Source organism: Silurus meridionalis, chromosome 16, assembly GCF_014805685.1.
Source record: "Silurus meridionalis isolate SWU-2019-XX chromosome 16, ASM1480568v1, whole genome shotgun sequence".
Taxonomy (NCBI): Eukaryota; Metazoa; Chordata; class Actinopteri; order Siluriformes; family Siluridae; genus Silurus; species Silurus meridionalis.
Window position 1 is genome coordinate 14,489,689 of NC_060899.1, and position 21,134 is coordinate 14,510,822.

The 21,134-nt window shown below is 41.0% G+C and overlaps 2 protein-coding genes and 1 long non-coding RNA gene across 13 annotated transcripts in view; 2 read left to right on the forward strand and 1 right to left on the reverse strand.

The window, feature by feature from the left end:
* LOC124399019 (sex comb on midleg-like protein 2) overlaps window positions 1-21,134 on the reverse strand; it is a 44,438-nt gene that overhangs the window by 6,901 nt on the left and 16,403 nt on the right. For 2 of the 5 annotated variants that reach the window (XM_046869661.1, XM_046869658.1), the window contains exons 7-15: window positions 20,837-21,080; window positions 9,384-9,694; window positions 8,013-8,139; window positions 7,519-7,722; window positions 6,398-6,559; window positions 6,185-6,310; window positions 5,819-6,028; window positions 5,097-5,266; window positions 2,662-2,783 (exon numbers count right to left, since the gene is read on the reverse strand). In XM_046869661.1, coding sequence (XP_046725617.1) covers window positions 2,662-2,783; window positions 5,097-5,266; window positions 5,819-6,028; window positions 6,185-6,310; window positions 6,398-6,559; window positions 7,519-7,722; window positions 8,013-8,139; window positions 9,384-9,694; window positions 20,837-21,080 — 1,676 coding nt within the window. Of the gene's footprint in view, window positions 1-1,531; window positions 2,784-2,839; window positions 4,333-5,096; window positions 5,267-5,818; window positions 6,029-6,184; window positions 6,311-6,397; window positions 6,560-7,518; window positions 7,723-8,012; window positions 8,140-9,383; window positions 9,695-20,836; window positions 21,081-21,134 lie in introns of those variants that run through there. The other 3 variants (XM_046869659.1, XM_046869660.1, XM_046869662.1) reach the window with 3 other exon arrangements.
* On the forward strand, window positions 13,097-16,122 carry LOC124399021. The gene is made up of 3 exons (XR_006928160.1): window positions 13,097-13,449; window positions 14,477-14,567; window positions 14,933-16,122. It is a non-coding gene; the product is annotated as an uncharacterized LOC124399021 (long non-coding RNA).
* Window positions 19,909-21,134, forward strand: part of LOC124399018 (cyclin-dependent kinase-like 5) — an 88,236-nt gene continuing 87,010 nt past the window's right edge. For 4 of the 7 annotated variants that reach the window (XM_046869643.1, XM_046869648.1, XM_046869646.1 and 1 more), the window contains exon 1: window positions 19,912-20,229. In XM_046869643.1, coding sequence (XP_046725599.1) covers window positions 20,192-20,229 — 38 coding nt within the window. In that variant the 5' untranslated portion in view covers window positions 19,912-20,191. Of the gene's footprint in view, window positions 20,230-21,134 lie in introns of all 7 variants that reach the window. The other 3 variants (XM_046869656.1, XM_046869645.1, XM_046869652.1) reach the window with 3 other exon arrangements.

Below are 21,134 nucleotides of genomic sequence, written 5' to 3' on the forward strand. Positions count from 1 at the left end.
GTGTGTGTGTGTGTGTGTGTATGTGAAGGGTGCATTATCTTTAAAAATGTAACATTAAAAATGTCTATTCACATCCGAACAAGTGTTTCGACTTCGTTCTACACGTTGGGTCTCGGGGGGGATTTTTTTTGTTTTGTTTTTTTATTTTTTTTGAAAATAGCATAGCAGGTATTATTTTACTATGGCACAGGAATTTACATTAAAAAAAAGAAAGAAAGAAAAAACAGAGGCTAAAGGTTGACTGAAATGCTACATTACAAAAAGAGGGATTTTAAACAAAGTTTACTAAAAACCTGAGAAAAATTTCGAAAGGAAAAAAAAAGCGATGTACGAATTATTTCGCAGAAGCGCGGTATAAAGTATCGGAAGGCAGTAACAGATAAGACTCGACTCGAACAGCTCCGGCTCCGGCCCGAAAGCTTCACATTTTCTACTTTCATATACAATATGTTCCGTTTAAAATATTTCTTTTTCTTCTACAAAAAACATTCCTGCTGCTGCTGCATTTTATGGTAAAAACCCATAATACACTGATGAACCCTGTGTCACACTGTGATCCCAATATGTAGATTATTTTGTGATGTAATCCGGATGATTCTGACGTGTAGATTAACTTGCCCCACCCCCTTCCGCTGTGACACTATGATATAAAAACACGCCTCTTTAAAATATCATTGGAGGTTGAAGAACGAATATAAAGAGGGGAAAAAACGGACCTCGACAATCCTGTCTGTAAACGTTATTTCCAAATATTCATGCTAACATTTTGACGAAGGTTTTACCGTAGCAAAGATTATAAACGGGGGAAATTCCGTAAATAACTACAAACTTGACGTTCCTGCGTGAGGGACTGGGAAACCCCTTTGTGTCTCACGTCTCAAGTTTGGTGACCACCGAAAATTGAAATTTGCGGACATTTTCAAACTAAATGAATCAAATCTATGGCTACGGTACCTATAGAGCGACGTGAAATACTGATAAGAAAAGTGGAAAAACCTTGTGTTCGGGTGTCTCCTGCCTCACGTAGACGGGAGTCAAAACCAGTAAATGATATGGCGAAAATATTGGCACCTCTGGAAAAATCACACTTTTCTGACAGGTTTGGACTTTTTTCCAAACCCGAAAAAGGTCTCCTTTAAACACCATGAGTTTTGAAGGTAATAAAAACACAGCCATGTTTTTCATCCCCACTGGCGTACGATGGGTTTTTTCCCCAGACCACCACACTTACATTTCTATGTATAAAAACTATATAGTGACAAAAACTGACAAAATTCATCTCGGATCCATGAGGCTGCTTTCACAAAAAACATTTCTCTGTGTGGAGAAACATTTCACTGCTGGAAGGTTTTCCTGAACGGTTCTGCGTTCGCGAACGTTTTTTGAGAGAAAAAAAGGTATGTGAGAAAACTGTCACATTTCATGAATCTGGTCTTTTGGAATCAGGGGTTTTGTCAAATTCTCGAAACGTCGTTGCGAACGCAGCCTCATACCGCCAAGAAAAAAAAAAAAACGTGAAGGAGAGTAAATATAACTTTAGAAATCTCATATTTGTATTTTTATCCCCATGATCAGGTGGAAATGTGAATTACATACGTGATTAATAAAATAAAACTTCTCGGTGCGTCTAGAAATCATTTCGAACGTTTTTTTTTTCTTCTTTTTTTCAAAATACATAGATTCCATTTGAGCTGTTATTATTATTACGATGTATACTGAGATTTTGGTAAGCTGCATAAAAGGTTGGGGGGGGGATTATGACCAGACCTCCAACCCCAAACCCACCCCACCCCCGAACGCTAGAAACTGAACATTATAAATACAAGCACACAACAACAACAAAAAGAACAAAACAGTTTGAATGAAAGAATTTGAAGTTTGGTTTTTCAGAGCAGTGATTCTGCAGGAGTGGACTGTCTCTGTAGTGCAGGCAGGAGGTAGGAAATAGAATCGGGACGAGTTCATCACATTATGACCACCGCACCGATACTCCACTTAGAGATGCCGTAATTGTGGCGAATTGCGACGTCTTTGGGGTGAAGGAAATGGTTTAAAATAGGAGCTTACTTGTTTAAAAAAAAAAAAACAACAACTAAGAACTGAAAGAGAGAGGAGTGGAATATAAGCAGGAAAGAAAAAAAAAAGACAGGAAGTTGCACATATATATAATATATGAGTTTTCAGCTGTGCTGCTCGCATGTGACACTTGTAGCAGAGCCACATATATATGATATCTGTTGAATGTGGTTCTGTGGTTTAGACGAGGACTGAGAGGACACACTGTCCATTTCTGCGTCTCATTGGCCCTCAAGTCTCTTTCTCTCTTTTAGTGGCAGGTAGTGTGTGTGTCTGTTTTTATTGCTGCCCGGATCCCTTGGTGTGTCCAACACGTCCCGAGTTGACGCGAGTCTGCTGTCCGTCATTTCCACGTCGTCTGTTCGGCGGTTCTGATGGATGCGGAGCAACGGCGCCACCCTCCAGCTCAGTCCTGTTCATCCGGGAGATCAAACCTAATTCAGCACTACTGAGCTGTCCAGTACCGAGTCTATAAGAGTACTGGAAACCGGACTGTACCTATACGCCTGTGTTTGTATGTGTGTATATGTGTGTGTATGTGTACAGACCTGTGAGTGTGTGTGTATGTGTAGGTTTAATCCTCACTGTTTGCCCTGTTTTAGTCTCTCAATGTGGTAGCAGAGTTTGAGGGCAGGCCCGAGCTTCAGGCCCATGTACTTCATCACCATGTCGCTCCTCAGAAGCATGAGGGCTTTACCATCAATCTCCTACACACACACACACAGTGAAAGAGAGAAAGAGAATGAGTTACTCCACAGAAAACTTCTTTATTCAGCTTTATTTACAGCCTGATGACATTTTTTCACCATGGTTCTCACTTGGACAACATTTTGGAGGACACCTGAAAAAAAATGCTGGGTGTGTTTTTTTGAGCATCTCATTTCACATTTACTCTTATATGAACCTCCACTCTCGAAGATGTTCCACTAGATTTTGTGGGGATTCGAGATTCATTCAGCCACAAAGGGTGTCAGTAAATTCAGGTACTGATGTACTTCCAATTCATCTCAGTAGGGTTTCTAGTTCTATAGCAGGAGATCTTCAACTCCAACTCATGTAAAGCATATCTTCATGGAGATGGAACAGGTTTGGGTCTCGTAGTGCAAGTAGAGTTGCAAAATTCCAGGAATTTTCAAGTCCGGAAACTTTCCATGGGAATAAACGGGAATTAATGGGAATAAATTGGGAATTATGGGAATTTCTACCCGCACATTCATCAATCGCATGCACGTCAAAAAAAAAGTCCATCTTGGTGAGCATTCAAGTAAATGTTTTTTATGATACAATTGATAAATATTTTCCCATTTATTTTGTATTAATTCCCATAAATTATTTATGTTTCCAACTTGGCATATTTCCAAAATTCCCCAGAATAAAGTTCCCATGGAAAGTTTCTGGAAATTTCCCATAAATTTCCACCCCATTGCAACTCTAAGTTTAATCGAAGGGAATTGTGCATGTTTGTAGCAACAGTTTGAAGAAGAACCACATATGGCTACTCAGGTGTCCCTGTACTGTGCTCCATACAGTGTTTGTGTAGCTTCTAAAATAAATTCTAAAAAGTCCAAGACCGGCTTTGTGAAAAAGGCAGGCATGTGACAAAAGAGCGGGAAAAATATTTTAACGTTTATTAAATGGAATAAACAGGAATGTCTGAGATTCAGGGCAGCTGCTGAAAACACTGAATACGGCAGAGGGTTTTACGTCGTTGAAAAAACACACACACACACACACACACGCACACACACACACTGATGCCGTGGGGGCAAAACACACCATTTGGGTAGTTTTTAAACATTATTTTGGTGTAATATTGTAATTATAGAGGTTGAACACGAGGCAGACTCATGTGCTGTGATACAAATACTGAGCTAAATGTTTATACAGACACAATACGGCCGAGTGAAATGTGGTCTGATGAAGCCTCAGGGTCAGGGTGTGTGAGATAGAGAGGAGTGTGTGTGTGTGTGTGTGTGTGTGTGTGTGCGCACAGGATGCAGATGTGATGTTTTCCAGAGACCGGCTCTGTTTCAGAGAGGACGCTGCCAGGTGAAATCTAAACACTGGTGACGCATGTCCTCGCTCAGCAGGCATGTCTTTCTTCTATCTGTCGCTCTCTGTTTGTCTTCGTGTCTCTCTCTGATGACATTAGCTGCGAGGAGAGGGGGCGGTCGGAGCGAACGGCGCTGCTCAGAACCTATCAGGGTTCTGCAACAATGTGCGCAGTGTTTAAGAGCCCGAGTTTTACTTTTAAGCCTTAAAAAAAACAAAATTATAGACTTTATTAGCCAAAAGGAATCACTGTTTTTTTCTTTCTTTCTTTCTTTCTTTCTTTCTTTCTTTCTTTCTTTCTTTCTTTCTTTCTTTCTTTCTTTCTTTCTTTCTTTCTTTCTTTTCTCCTTTCCTTTTCTTTTCCTCCCTCCTTTTCTTTCATTTCCCTCCCAACCTTTTTCCTTCCTTTCTTTCACCCTCTCCCTCATTCCTTCCCTTCCCTCCCTCATTCCTTCCCTTTCTCTTCTTTTCCTTCCCTCTCTTTTCCTTTCCCTTTCGTTCCCTCCCTCCCTCCCTCTCCTTTCCTTTCCTTTCCTTTTCACCGTGTATTGGAGATAAAATATATAAAAGACGAGAAAAGAAAAGAACAATGTTAAGTACTAAGAAATGAGAGAAAAGATAAAAAGAGGGGAAATATAGAGAGAAAGAGTGAGAGAAAAAAGCAGAAGCAAAGAGTGAGTCAGAGAAAGAGAGATAGAGAGAGAGAGGGGCGGTGAGAGAAAAAGAGAGATAGAAAGAGAGAGAAAGTGAGAGAGAAAGAGAGAGGGAGAGAGAGAGAGAGAGCGAGAGAGAGAGAGAGAGAGAAAGAGAAAGAAAGAGAGCGGTGGAAGAGAGAAACAGAAAGAGAAAGGGATGGAGGGACAGAAAGAGGAGGAGGAGAGAGAGAGAAAGAGAGAGGGTGGTAGAATGAGAGAAAGAGGGAGAGAAGGAGAAAGAGAGAGAGGGAGGTCTGGTCAGTAAAGACCTACGTGTTTTCTGAACAGCTCCGCATGTGGCGCCAACGCCGTGGGGTCTGCGTCTCGCACAAACTGCATCACTTCCTCTATAGACCAGGAAGAAGGACTTCTGCCGCCGGGAATTCTGGGAATCTCGCACTCGGCTGCTGCTGCTGCATCTGGACCGGTAGTGGAGCTGGCGGCTGAAAAAAAGAGGAACAGGGAGAACATGTGAATAAAGCTGTAAGAGAAATCTGTTTAATGTCAGTACCATTCCTAATCAATTAGCTGTTTATCTTTAAAGCTCAACCAGCACCTACAGCCTGGATCAGCACACACACACACACACACACACACACACACACACACACACACACACACAGAGCTCTGGTTAAGACTTCTCCAGGGAACGTGGAACCGAGAAAACGTTTGATCTGCAGCAAAACTAATGAGATTATTCTAATACACTCACTCCTGCCTTGCACGAACCCTTTATATGTGTGTGTGTGTGTGTGAGTGCGTGTTGGTCTGTCTGTCATGCAGCTCATGCACCTGAAACGATCGCTCTGTAAATGCTGCCCAGACGCTCGATAGTTACAAATCGTGCAAAACGTTGACGAAAAACAAAACGTGGGTGTGGCCAGAGTTAGCGAAGGAGGCGTGGCCTCAAGCGGTTTGCACTCGACATTCAATAGTAATAGTGTTGATTTTGGTTTGCATTCGTTGCACCGCTGGAGTGAAGCGATAACACGCACCTTCCACTCGTCTGTGGGTGCGAGTTGGGGGGTTGGAGGCGTGGCGGCGCAAGGGAGGGCAATTGCCATGGTAATACGGACTGCTGGGTTGGGACTGGTATTCGGAGGTGCTTCGGAGGGTCTGTGGGCGGGGCGTCATGGAGTTGGAGGCGGAGTCCATGAAGCGTTGCTCCTTCAATAAACTGTTCTCTTCTGGGGGCAGAGTCTCGGCTATAGACAGACAGACACACACACACACACACAAATTAATTTTGTTGTATAGTTCATAGTGTACAATTACTGTGATAATAATAGCAGGTGCCTTAGACAATCGTTCCAATTCAGAATCTGAAACGCAATCACACAAAACACAACCACACACATTACCTTCGGAAGGGTGTGTATCCGTGTGGAGGATCTTTGGAGAAAGAGGGGCGGAGTAAGGTGGAGAGTCCCGTGAGATTCGCTTTACTCCTCTGTTTAGTGCCGGAGCCTCTGAAATCTCCTCTTTCACTGCGCATGAGAAAGCAAACACAACCCAGTTAGTGTGTGTGTGTGTATGGGGTGAGGCAGCCAGTAAGCCATACACAGCGTACACACCTGACTTACTCCTGTCGTAGCTGCTGTAGGGGCTGAACGGCTGGCTGCTGAACAGGTTATCACACTGCAGGTGGCGACACACTTTCTCCAGGAAGCGCAGCACGAAGGCGCCACTGGACGCTGAGGGCAGCTTCACCATCCGTGTCCCTCCATCCGTCCGAACTAAAAAGAGGGAAAATTCATGATATTTTCTGTGAGTCAACAGCGTATGATTTGCACTATAACCGTTTTGCACAAACCTTTTTACATTTTCGAAAAAAAATTCCGTCCAGGTGAATGAATCATGCGCCTGGAATTTAGAGATCCATCGGTTATGGGGATTAATCGGCACCGATATTTGATTGCTGGAACTACATGCAAAAAATCCATACAGATAGTTTTTCCGGGTTGCGTTATACAGACACGAGGGTGGCCTCTAGAGGCGAATTACTGACACCACGTGCCGTTTATTTTATTCACAGTGTGTTTTTTTTATTCATTTTGGAAATAACTATATATTTATTCGCAGTGTTAATTTTTGTTTCAGTTTGAATGCGTCTTTTATTTTCCTCAATATTTATTGCAATTATTAATATATTCAAATTGATTTCATTTAGCACATTTTCATGATTTAGTCCTGTTGTTTATTTTTGTAATAAAGATCAGTACTATTTTACAGGAAGTGTTATTTTTGTTCGGGTTTTATCCAGTGTCCGTTTTGGCTGATTAATCAGTTATCGGGAAGTACGATCCAACCTAGCTATCATTATCGGGCGACCTCTACTGGAAATCTCCTTGTGTCACAACGATTGAAAGTTTAGAAGCCAAAACATACACAGGAAAAATGGGTCAGGTTGCAAGATTAAAGATTCTGAAGTTTGTGGCCAGAAAAGTGTAAAGCTATTACTATTCCCTATACAGAACAAACCATCGCCTGACAATAGCATAACGCTTCCATTCTAAGATTCTCAAATAGTTTAAAAAATAAACAGCAAGGACCCTAAATGTCTCTATATATAAAATCTATGCACAATGGGTCGGATTTATTCAACCACCCAGCACTGAAGAACAATTCAGCAACACTCAAAGTGGGTTCGTATCAGGTTCTGCAGAAGGAATGAGGGTTTTTAAAGCCCGGGTACCTCGCACCACCTCTCCTCCGTCTGGCTGACTCTGCAGGCATCCCAGCAGCACTTTGGGCTGATAGGCGCAGTCCAAACACGCCTGCACAGTCTGCTGCAGCACCAGGTTCACCGCCTCGGGTCCAAAGTGATCCGGCAGCCGCTGCACCTGCTTGCGGTCGAGGTGAGGGCCGCAGTTCCCGTGCTTATTCACGTAGATGCAAACTGAGGGATGGAAAGAGAGGAAGAAACACAATATACACGCTTTGTTTACAGCTTGGCGCACCACTACTACTTCCTTTTCTTTTCCTAAAAACGAATGGATTTGATCGGGCAGTTTATTTTTGCAAAAACTTAGCATAGAAGTAGTGCCGATTAAAGCCACAGGCTTAGCCTCATAGTCATCTGAGTGTGTGTGTGTCTGTGTGTGTGTCTGTGTGTGTGTGTGTGTGTGTGTGTGTGTGCGCGTGTGTTGGGGGAGTTGGTTGTGAGCTTGTTGTGTGTTCGGGCTTTACCTGTGGACACGACAGAGGATTGAGAGCTCAGTGGTGACAGGCCGTCCCTGGACACCTGAGAAGACGCCAGTCTGGAGTCTGAGCCTGCTGGTGCTGACATGGAGCTTTGCAAGAATTTGGGTTTCCTCTGACACACACACACACACACACACACACACACACACACACACACACACACACACACATTATACACATAAAATGCTGCACTCAGGGAGTTTAATTTTCCAAATGACTGGTGGGCAAACAACATAATACACAAGGGGTGTAACGATACAGGTTTTCAATACGGGGCTTTCAGTTTGGTGCACATGTGTACCGAATGCAATCCTTTTTACTTGTGGAACACAGTTTAAATCTAAGTTTGTTTAGCACCCGCCTTGCACTATTAGCACAGGTTATTTTTTTAATTAAACATTAAAACGTACACAACAATGGCAGATATATAAAAAAAAGAAACTACAGTTAGCGCAGTGTCACTGTGGCTGCTTATGTCTTACCGGAAATACGATTTGTAGTGCGTTGTAAAAATCAGATTTAGTTTTGTGCATGCATTCAATCGCTGCCACTCATTTTTTTGACAGTCTAGGGTTATGCATTTTTTGCATTTTAATATCCGGCTTTAAAAAATCTCTCTTAAAACGAGAAAAATCGTGACAATTCCGCATATCGAGGGAGCGAATGAATAACGGTTGGAAGCAATGAATAGATTTGTTAAAGGATGCTGAAATAAGTAAAACATATCTTTAGAAAATTAAATATTAAATCTAACACACACACACACACTTCTATACACATCTGTATTACCCAAATGTCTAACAAATGTAAACTAATGAATACAATCTTTCCTGTTAATCTGTTAATTTAATTTGTGCCAATTTAATCGATTACTTAATTACTTAATTTAATCAATATAATAAAAAGTCTATAGTATATAGTATATATTTTTATAATATTATGATTATATATGGATAATTATTTTATATATTATTTAACCAAGCAGGGATTTTTATTCAAATCTGTTTTAAACATGTAAACTGTTTATGTTCACAAATGTTAATAATAATGAACTGCGATTATAATAAAAAAACGACAAGCAGTATCATGTTTTGCGTTTCTTCCCTCTAACTATACCAGGAATTAAACAGAACCGTGACTTAAAAACCAAGGTATGTACCAAACCGTGAATTTTGAGTACCGTTACACCCGTAATATATACACAGATTGTGAATAAAACAGAATTCAACAAAGAAAAAAGGATTCCCTGATTCCTGCCAGGCTGCATCTTTTTCCCATCTTATTAACAATTCATGAAAAGAACGACCATTTTCAGCCCTGGTGCATTAAAACCTGCGGCGTATTGTTAAAACTCACCTTGCTGCCTGGTTTGGGTCCTCTCTTCTTGTGAGGCCGAGGAAGGAGTTGTGGGGCAGAATCGGGCACCGTCATACTCATCGGATCCCCCGGACTCTGAGAGCCTGACGATGCCGCCAGCGCCTTGAGCAGGGCGATGGTCTCGCTCTTGGGTCGCCGGCCCCTCACGCCCTTCCTCACGGGCAGCTGGGGCAGCGGTGTTGGCAAGCGGTACGAAGACTGCATGGAGCGCCGGGTCTGCTTGGACGGCGAAGAAGTGAAGGAGGAGGAAGTGGACGATGAAGGTGCAGACAGCGGCTTCAGGAGGGTGACTGCAAAGGAAAAGGATGAGCGCCGATTAGAACGTGGCGCTCTGGGTGGGTTACCACCTCTAAAGACAAGTCAACTCGAAAAGGTGAACATCTCCGTGAAACCTTTCCAAATAGACCACAACCATCAAAATGTCTTACTAGCCGTTATGCAGAATGCAAGCTGAGTAAGCTCGCTCTGTAGCGGAAGGTTCGCGGTTACCACAACATCCTTTAATAATTTGCATGTCATACATGATGGGTTAAAGCTGCTGCTTGTTTCATGACATCACTAACCAAGTTCACACGAAACTCTCCCTGATTCAAGTCTGCAGCCTTAAACAGAATTCTGGGTGGTCAACATGACACTACATGGACAAAAGTTTGTGGTTCTTGAACACCCCTTTCCACTTGTAGCCTCCATTTGCTTGTATACTAACCTCCACTCTTCTGAAAAGATGTTCCACTACATTTTGTGAAGATTCATTCATCCACAAGGGTGTAAGTGAAGTCAGGTTCTGATGTAGGTGAGGTGAGGAGGCCTGGGGTGCAAAAATCCCAGGTAAAAGCGTCTTAAAATCATGATGTCTGAGGGTGTGAGCAAAATAGAGTGCGACACGAAGCTGTCTATTAGTGGTATTAGTACAAAAAATAATATGGGATAAATTGCTGGAACTATCGACTATCGTCAAAAATCCTCACCGGTAGTTTTTCCGGGTTGCGTTATACAGACAGGAAAATGACCTCTAGAGGCGGACTTTTTTTATTTATTTGCAGTGTCAATTTTAGTTTCAGTTTGAATGGATGCCTTTATTTTCCTCAGTTTAAAAAAAAAAAAAAAAAAGAATATATTCATAGTTATTTGAATTTCATTCAATTCTTTTGCAGCTTTACAAAGACAAAGTGGTTATAAGGTTGTATAAATGATCAAACTACTAAAATAAAATTTTTTGGTACACTGTGTGTACATTTGGAATCGATTGTTCTCGTAAATAAAACAAAGAGAAATAAAGAGAAATTATTAATGGCGCACAGGAAGCTAATGAAGACGAATATCGGACGAAGAGAGGAAGGAAAGAGCGTCGGAGCTGTTTTCTCAGCGCATTTGCTGCACGAATGAAAAACCCAAGACAAATGCATCCTCATGAAGGTCACAATATGCTAAATACACTGCACAGACAAAAGAACACTGACATACGAGTAAAAAGCTGGCTAGTTTTGTGTGTGTTTGTGTGTGGGCATGTACTGAAGCATGTGTGTGTGTGTGTGTGTGTGTGTGTGTGTGTGTGTGTGTGTGTGCTCTAAATAACTCTCGTATGACTAAATTGGAGGGCAGTATGAGCAAGCAAGATTAAAAAGAAGGGAAAAGCCGGGAACGATCTGCCAAAGTCCCTTCGGTACTGCCGGAGCGACATATGGGAATGATCACCGGTCCGCTGCTTCATTTCCCAATGACCCTGTTCCCTTAGGGGCGGGGTGGGGGTCGGGGAGAGGGTTTTGAGGGGTAGAAACGGTGTGCCGTGTGGTAAATCTGTGGCCTGGATATGACAGCTGTGTGTGTGTGTGTGTGTGTGTGTGTGTGTGTGTAATGAAACAAACAAAATTATTTGAAAATGATGAAGGCAAGACCAGGACAGAGATAAAAGAAAGGGTTGAATAAAAGAAGATGAAAACGCACAATAAAAGAAAGAGAAAGGAATAAATGCTCGGGGGATGGGGGAATTACTTCTGCTATAATACATGAATATGCAAAAAATTGTTTTATAAAAAAAAAAAAAATCAAGCTGGTGAGTGAAATTCGAACCAAAAAGTGCAACAGAGATTTAAAAAAATAAATTTGGTAAATAAAAGTGGTGAAACTGGAAACACTTCACTTTTTGGACACCTTTTATTTTATTTGCGATCAACAATGAAAAAAATGTGTTTATTTGACTCATATGTTGGAAAAATTCCTACACTTGTGCTCTGTACATGCGGTTTGGAGAACCGGAGATTCTCGGGGACATGTTCATTACACTTTACACAGAATTACAAATGAGTTCCAACCGGATATGACTTTAATTCGATTTGATGAATTTTTATTTGTAGAGCGCTTTTTTAACATCGTCTCAAAGCAGCTTTAAAGAGAAAGAGGTTATAAAGTTGTATAACAGAATGTATATGTTTAGTGCCTATAAATTTGTCCCATATAATTGTACGTTTATCCCTAATGAGTGAGCCAGTGGCGACTGTGGTGAAGGGAAAACTTGAGGAAGAAAGCTTGAGAGAGATCAGACTCAAAAGGGAACCTCATCCTCATCTGTGCTCAACTGCAAAACTGTTCATGTAAACTGTGGTCCTAAGCCATTGTAGAGGACTGTTTATAATAATTACAGTCCAAGAGCAGGCGGCTTCTCTTTCAATCGCTGAGTTGTAGAAAGCGGGATGATGAGATAAGGCTAAAATCATTGTTCCCTTTATCTCGAATTTTCTAAAGAGACCGTGACGTAACGATCTCCTGTTGGTCAGGCATCATGAACCGGGATATGTGGGAAAGTGAAACCTCCTCACCCTGAGCATTTGCACGGATGTGATATCATCGCATCGCATTCTGGGACTAATATTTGCGTCAAAGTCTCGACGACAGAAATGTTTTCTCGTATTAAATCACACTGTCCTGTGACGTCAGAGCGGGACACGGATGACGGACTTGTCAAAGGAGTACAAAGAACCCGTCAACAAGCACAGCACAGCATCAGAACAATTTTTAGAGACTTACATGACTTACATCTGACATGTATCAGAGAGGAGTTTTCCCTTCACATGGACAAATACAGTTATTTGTGTATACGTATTTTTAGAATGAATTTCTTAAGCAAATGAGGGTAAAAGAAGTCCCCAAAAAAAAAAGCATTACAGTGGAGTGCGCTGGAGAAATATCTGTACGCCCACACACACACACACACACACACACACACACACACACACACACACACACAAATGCTTGTGCGTGCATGAGCTTCCAGAAAACGGAACAAAAGCTAAGGAGACTCACCGACCGCAGCCGCACGCGCCAAAACAAGAGGTTTAAACTGGACGCACGTGACAACAAAGAGGGACGTCAATCCCACCTGGAGGAAACGAGCGAATAGCGTGAGTGGAGAAAAGAGAGAGAGAGAGAGAGAGAGAGAGAGCAAAAGTGAAAAGGGGAGCCAGAGAGGGAGACAGTGAACGAGAGGGAGAAAGTGTGAGAAAGCAAGCTAGACAGAAAGAGAGGAGTAGATATAGAGATAGATAAAAAAATAGAGAAAGGGGAAAGAAAGAGAGAGAGAGAGAGAGAGAGAGAGAGAGAGAGAGAGAGAGAGAGGATAAAGAGAAGGATAGATAGAGGAAAAGAAGATATAAAGAAGTATAGATAGATACAGGGAGAAATAGAGAGAGAGAGAGAGAGAGAGAGAGAGAGACAGAGCGAGATAGAGAGAGAGTGGGGGGGGAAGGATAAAGAAAGGAATAGATAGAGTAAGAAGAAGATAGAGAGAGGTAGAGATAGCGATAGATAGAGAGAAAGAGAGGGAGAAGGCGTGAGTGGTGGAATCTGAGAGAATGATAATGAGGCGTGTGGGTGGTAACGAGTGGAGGAGGGGAAATCAGCGTGCGACACGTGCGACACGTGCAGGTGCGTGAGGTAAACAGGTCGGATTCTAAATGGTTCAGCTTCTTTATTTAATAAAACATAAACAAACATAAAACCAAACCAAGCTGAACTTCTTCATTCACTCCAGTAAAGATTCATCTCTCAGGTAACTCAGCTAATTAAATCAACACCACATCATCACATTACATACCATTCAATGTCATTTTTATATTATAAAATTGTACAACGCATAATAATTCAGTATAAAATAATGTAATACACACATTTGTATATGTTGTAAAAAAACTTTTACTGTATTTATACATCAGACCCTATAAACCTAACAAACAAGTTACAAGTACCTCTGTTCATATAGAATTGTAATAATATTATTTTATATTATTTTAATATTATTATGTAATAATTTCATTTTAGTAATGAACATTAGGAAATACACATTTATTCTATGTACTAAAAATACTGACTTCTTTAGCACTTAAAAGTGTAGTTTTTTTATAACATTTAAGGCAGTTTTGAAAAAATCATTTTATGTTTGCATCAAAACTTATGCTATGAAATTTAAATTAATATAATAAAATTATTAGTATAGTAAAAATGTTAAGTTCTAACGTTATAATATAAATTATATAATTAAAATTTTTTCCTTCCTACCTTCAATGTGATACATGATATTAGTGTAATGTTCATAAACAGAAACACTCTATATATATATATATATATATATATATATATATATATATATATATATATATATATGCCTGATTTGGGATGATGTGGGATGAACTAAGGAAGAACCTGGTTGCCAATACAGTTCTGACACTCGCTCGCATTCCATTCATTTCACAAACAAACATATACATTGCATAACTTTACCTTCATTTATTAATGAAATCCATTTTCTAATAAGTTTTGAAGTGATTTAAGGGGAAATCTTAAAAACATAGCTGACACAAATTTTCTCTTTATTCACTTAAACTCTTACTGCAAATAGAGTGAAGTGTATTTTCACTGGGGTACAGGATATCCAGCTGTGTAACGTCTCGAAATTCTATTAAACTGAGCTTTAAATGAATTTCCGGCAGAACTGTCCATGTTTAAAATCACTCACTGGGAAGTAAAAAAGGCGAATCTTTAATACGTTTCAAGGCCTGTGATATTTTTTTCCCCCTCAGCAAAATTCCAGTAAAGGCCAAACAGCCCTCCTGAAAGCTTGGGTTCGTCCTCTCGCTCAGTGTCGCAGCAGACCGTAAAACGGTGCTTAATGTGAGTTACAGCTGCGGTGATGTGCTTCAACCCCGACTATACACACACACTTACTGAGGAGACTCACATCCTGTCAAACACACTCCTCCTCCTCTACTTCGTCAGCTTTAGTTCCCCTCCATCTTTACTTCACTGTTTGATTTACCTCAAAAAGCCTATTTGCAGTTCCTCTTTTCCCCTTCCTTTGTGCTTTTTTTGGACACACACACACACACACACATACACACACACACACACACACATCTCTCTCTATGTTCATAAAAAGCAGCAGGTCACACATCCACATGATGATATTTGAAAACTCTATATAATATCAATAGTAAATATTTCTGAAAATGACACCATTTTGTTTTTCCTTTGAACAGTCTCATCATCTGAGGTAAAAGTCACTTGCATCTATCATCATCATCATCATTTCTTCACGCCACCGACTTTGCTTTATGCTAACACACATTTATTTAATCATCCACATGTTTTGTTTGACCATTCGATTTGTGTCTTTTGGTTTGTCTTTTCATTTGTTCGGTTTTACCCCCAATATGGCCACCACGTTTTGTGTTTTAATTGTGGTATATAAACGAATAGGACTGTTTTCTGCAGCGTAGCATTGCAAAGAATCAGATTACACATCCACATAATGAAATTGGGAAATTCTGTACAATATATTACATATTGCTGGAAATGGCGCCATTTTATGTTAATGAAAACAACAACAAAAAAAAAAACTCTGAAAGCTACAATGCTTTAGGACAAAATTTTAAGGTTATCCACACCAGTCAAGACTCATCATCTGAGGTAAAAATCGCTCGCATCATCATCATCATCATCATCATCATTTCACGCCACTAATATTGCTTCATGCTAACACAAGTTTTGTTCGCTTATTCACGTTTGTTCCTAAATTGGTTTAAAAAACATAGGTTTATAGACCAATAATATTTTACCGCTTTGTCCAATAAAACAAAGTAAAAGCTTGGAAAGTCCGTATATCACATATTGGTGAAAATGGCGCCATTTCATGTTTTTTCCTTCACACACAATTTTAAAAAAGCGACAAAAAACACCTCTGAAAGCTACAAGGCTTTATGACAAATGGTTAAAAAGTCATCCACACCAGTCTTGACTCATCATCTGAGGTAAAAATATTCTAAAACACAAGCCTCATCATCATCATCTCTTCAGGCTACTGACACCGATCATGCTAACACACATTAATTCAGTCATTCACATATTTAGTTTTTTATGTCCACTGTCTCAGGAATATGTGAGAGTCTTTTTTAATGTCTGTAGCATTGCAAAGCAGCAGGTCACATATCTACGTGAAATTTGGAAATTCACACCAGTCTAGTCTCATCATCTGAGGTAAAAGGCACTCGCATCTTTTAAAACACGAGCCTCATCATCATCATCTCCTTAGCCACTGACATTGCTTCATGCTAACACACATTCGTTCACTCGCTCACACATTTGTTTCTTCTTCTTCTTTCGGCTTCTTCCATTAGGGGTCGCCACAGTGGATCATCCGTCTCCCATACCCCCCTGTCCTCTACATCTGTCTTCCCTCCTGGTGGCTCCATCCTCAGCATTCTTCTATTGATATACCCTATGTCCCTCCTCTGCACATGTCTAAACCATCTCAATCTCGCCTCCAACACCTTGTCTCCAAAACGTCCTACATGCACTGTCCCTCTAATAAACTCGTTTCTAATCCTGTCGATCGTCGTCGCTCCCAACGAAAACCTCACCATCTTCAGCTCTGCTACCTCCAGCTCCACCTCCTGTCTTTTACTCAATGCCTCTGTCTCTAAACCAACATTTGTTTCTAAATTGGTTAAATATATTTGTTTATAGACCAATAAAATTATACAGCTATGTCCATTAAAAACGAAGCTGACGTTTTCAGGTCCGCTGTCTCCGCGATGTGAGAGAGTCTTTTTAAATCTGTTGCATTGCATTTTACGTCTTTTGTTTTGTCTTGTCGTTCTTTGTTTCGCGTTTTAATTGTAGCATATGTATGTATTGATACTGTATGTGAATACGAGGAGTGAAATTGAAAACAAATCACATGGTCGCATGGTTATAAGGTAAAAAGCGTATTTATTTACCCAGTAGAACAAGTGTGAGGAATGAAACCTAAGTAAAACCAATTCCACATGGTATTCATGTTTTCATTCATGTGAAACGCCACATTTCAGTCAAAACACTGCCTTTCTGGCTTTTTTTTTCTCTCCAAATTTGCACCACAGCAACATCTGGCTGGTTTATTCAGACCGCCTCGGATATACAAACAACTGACCAATTATACGCAGATGCCCAGAAAACTCCATTAAAATATACAACGATCTATAAAAGCAAAGGCTGATGATACACAGAGCGAAACGTTCTCTTGCTGTATTCAGACAAAAAGACAGAAAGAAAAAAAAAGAGGTGAAAGAAAAAAACGCTCAGCCGAGTAAGCCACGAAGACCACAGCTACGCTAATCCATCATAATAACCTTCTTAGGAAGCTGAGCCTGTATAATTAAATCGTGTTCATTCGCAGTGGAAAGGAGGTACAAATAATAATGCGGCGAACGGAAAAAGCACGACTGACTGACAGCCGAGGAGCCGAGCATGTTCTGGATTTTATTCTTCGCCTCAGCTCAATGGAGCTACTTTTCCAATTAACTTCCATTACGTTACATAATCCCGTCGAACGTTTCATTAAAAACGTTGAATCTGTCACAATCCGCTCTCGAGATTAAGATATGACATCCTTAGGGCATGTTGCCATAGTAACCTCTATCTCACAAAAGTGCAATTCGGGAAAAAACAGAACATCCGGATATATCGAAATGAAAAATTTGACTATCGAGTGAGCAGAAAAAACTTTATTGATTTCTTGATCGTAAGTCGTTTAAAGTCGTAAAAAGACGTACCGTCTACATCACCAGCAATAAAAACAACCACGAGTGCAGTTCGTTGATTTCTCGGGAATGTTGTGAAAAAAGAAAAAATGCTGTTATCTGGACACCTAAGCATATGGTGCTTCTTCTTGAGCATATAATAACCTCCACTCTTCTGGGAAGATGTTCCACTAGATTTTGATTTGTGCTCATTCAGCCACTAGGGTTAGTAAAGTCCAGGTTCTGATGTAGGTGAGGTGAGGAGGCCTGGGGGTGCAGTCAGTGTTCCCATTCATCATTGCAGGAGATCTTCCACTCCGACCCATGTGTAGCATACGAGGTGGAATCAAAAAGAGTCCCCTCACACCGCAATACAGCATTTGCAGCGTTCCTGCCACTTCTGGAAAATGTTCTGGAAGTCTTCCTTTTTGATTCGTGCCTGATCTCCGCAGGGATCTGGATCTTCATCTTCAGGAAGTGGACAAAGGGCCAAATATGGTGAGTAGGGTGAGTGCGGAAGTGAGATCATGTGGATTGTTCTCTGACGATCGTCTTGCACAAGTTTGCACGGTTTCGACATTTTCGGGCGTCGAGCTCGGTCTTCCTGATCTCTCTGCGACTTCCGGTGATGTTCTTCCGCTCTCGAGGCGCGCTTGCCGCTCGAAACACCTCGAACGACTCGTTGCATCGGCGCACATCAAACGTATGCCGCGTCAACCGTCCCTGCAGCAGATTTGCCCAGTGTCATGCAGGATTTCACGTTTGTGCTTCGTTCTAACTTGCTGTCCGTGATAAAATAGCAGCCGTGGTAACGCACGTCGTCAGAAGAACACCAACCAGCAAGATTAGTCTCGAAATGTTTTGGGACCAACTCGTATCTTCATGAAGCTGGCTTTGAGCACAGGGGAACTGTCATGCTGGAACAGGTTTGGGTCTCCTAGTTTAAAATGTCATGCAACCACATCCAAGCACATCCTTTACAACTGGGATCTTCTAACAGTTTGGTGAGGAACCACATACGGATGGAAAAGACAGGTGTCCCGATACTTTTCTCCAAAAAGTGTATTATAAATCTAACATTCCAACCATTCCATTGATAAAAACAATTCAATCCAAACAGGGCTATTCCCTCGAGTCTTTTTATATGCGGATGTGTCTTTATGCTCTGCTCAAATTTGGACGTTTATGCTGCAAACCGTACATGAAGAATTGTGTTGGAAAAATAATGGCACTCTACATGTAATGAAACTGAATTAGTGGCTCACAAACAGGTTTCAGAATGGCGCATTATTTCATTGGCAAAAAAATCGTTAAAAAAGGCGAATGATAAACGTACTCACGGGTTGTGCGTTTGCTGTCGGGTCCAATATAGCTGGAACTTCCTTGTCCTAGTCCTTATCCTGCCCTGCATTGTGCTTTATGGTAATCACTGTATAATGGCTGCTATTGTTATTGATTTGAATGAAGTCGTGCTGCCTCCTAGTGGTTATTCATGAGCTTTGCTGGTAGGGTACGTGTAAATAAAAACTTTTTTTAGGTGCATTTCAGACCTTCACCATGTGCGGCTGAGATTTGAACTCACGACCTTCGAGGCCAACGTGGAATACCTTAAACGCCAAGATTCCATCTCCAACATGTCTCCTTTCATACATCATCTCTAGCAGTAGCATCGATATTAACTTCATAAAAAAACACGGGTTTTCTGTGCATTTTCTTAGAGCGTTATGTTTTTTTTTCTGGAGATTTAAAATAAAGGCAAATTGTGTGTTTTTGTGAAAATTGTACAGGATCATTAAAAAGCTTAACGACTGTTTTGAACCGTTTGGGCCGATTTTTCCTCGCGATGTCGAATTTTCCTTGAAAAGTCCGTCTCCGCAGTGTATCTGCGACCAAATCGATTTCTTCTCCTCGAGAATATTTGAGCTTGCTAGATCCTGTTTGCGCACTCTGACCATCCAATCAGAGGTCGTGAAAATGCTGACGTGATCGGACGCCTTCTAGAGGGTGTCGGATTAAGCAACTCGCAAGCTGATTGGTTAAACCAACAGCCTCAAGCAACATGGATTGTGTCCTACAGGACACCTGTAGTTTTCACTGTGGAGGGTAAAGGCACACAGATTCCTTTGACCCCGATGACATGTGACGTGACGGCTGAAATCTGATTGGACAGAAACTCCTGATCAGCAGCGCAACTGAAAGAAATGCTATGAAATGAAGCCTGGGAATAAATCAATACATATTCATGGACAAAAAAATATATTAAAACCTAAATTAGTGATTCCGATACTGTTTTTTAAACCTTTCAAACCCTTTTATTGAGGTAATTATTTTTATACATATTATTTATCTAATTACATTTTATATATTTTTTTTTTATTCTATTAATTACAGTTGAATTCTCAAATTCGATCAGATCATTGCTATAATATTTTATTATTATTGCTTAATTTCAAATTAAAGGGTCATATTAATGGCATGTTAATTGTTCCAACGCATTAGCGTTTCCATAGAAACGACTCATTCACAGGAAATTTGATAGTCCTGCTAGGATTCTACCTTTTTTTTTTTTCTTTCTATGTGTTTCCCTGTTTTCCCCACAAGATGTCACCACCGTGCCCCTGTGTCCTTTAATTACATACCTATTGTTTCCACCTGTGTCCCGTTAGCGCCAGGTGCATTTCATTTCCTCTTTTGCTTCAGGCTTAACAGTTGAAGTTGTGCTCTCCATTTCCTTGGTCCATGTTTGGGTTCTCCTGCATTTTCTTGTGTTTCCCAGGGTAAGTCCTTGTTTCTGAATGAGATTTTTTTTTGTCTTGCTTTGTCAGTGCCTTTTCCCTTTCAAGTTGTGGGCTTTCTTTTGCTCTGATTTTGGATTTTCTGGACATTAAAAACTCGGTCTGTCTCGGCATTTGGGTTCACAAACACGCCTGTGATGAACTTCTAGAGAGCCTGGGCCTCACCAGGTAAACCCTGGTTTTGAGCCCACATTCCGACAATAACGTTAGAACTTCCACAGCATTGCCCGTAATGAACATTTTATTATAAAGAAATGAAGGAGGGATTTAAAAATAAAATCAGGGTCGTAGCAGATTTGCCTCAAGCCACATTACACCACCTGGATTTGTGATTTGGTCATGTAAAGTGGTAGCTCAATGTTTAAGGTTCTGGGTTACAGATCGAAAAATGGAGATTTCAGGCAAAATATTGCCACGGTGCAACTCTTGGCCCTTGAGCAAGGCCCTTAACCTTTTGTGCTCCTCCCAACAAATCTGGAATACTGTACTGAGATTCCTGGTATAAACAGTCTGGCAGAGTTCAACACCCCAACACCTACCTCCGTTACATCGCAACATGCTGATGGTAATGAACAGATTTTGGACTCACTGCTGTTCCCAGGCGGCTGAAGGCTGTGTTTGGTCACCCCACACCAGCCCACAGGAAAGATGTCTCTGGAATCGTATCGGCACCAGTAATCGAACGCTCCCCTCCAGCCGTCGAACATCACGAACACCTCTTCACCTCTGACCTCGCCGATGGTGGCGGGGCAGATGAGATAAGGGTTCTTCTTGTCCACCGCTTCGAGCTTCATGCCTGGCTTGAAACTGTTTTGTGAGGGCCTCTGAGGTTCCTGAGCAAAAGATTCGCGCAGAAACGCACCATTATACATTGATTAAATAGCAGT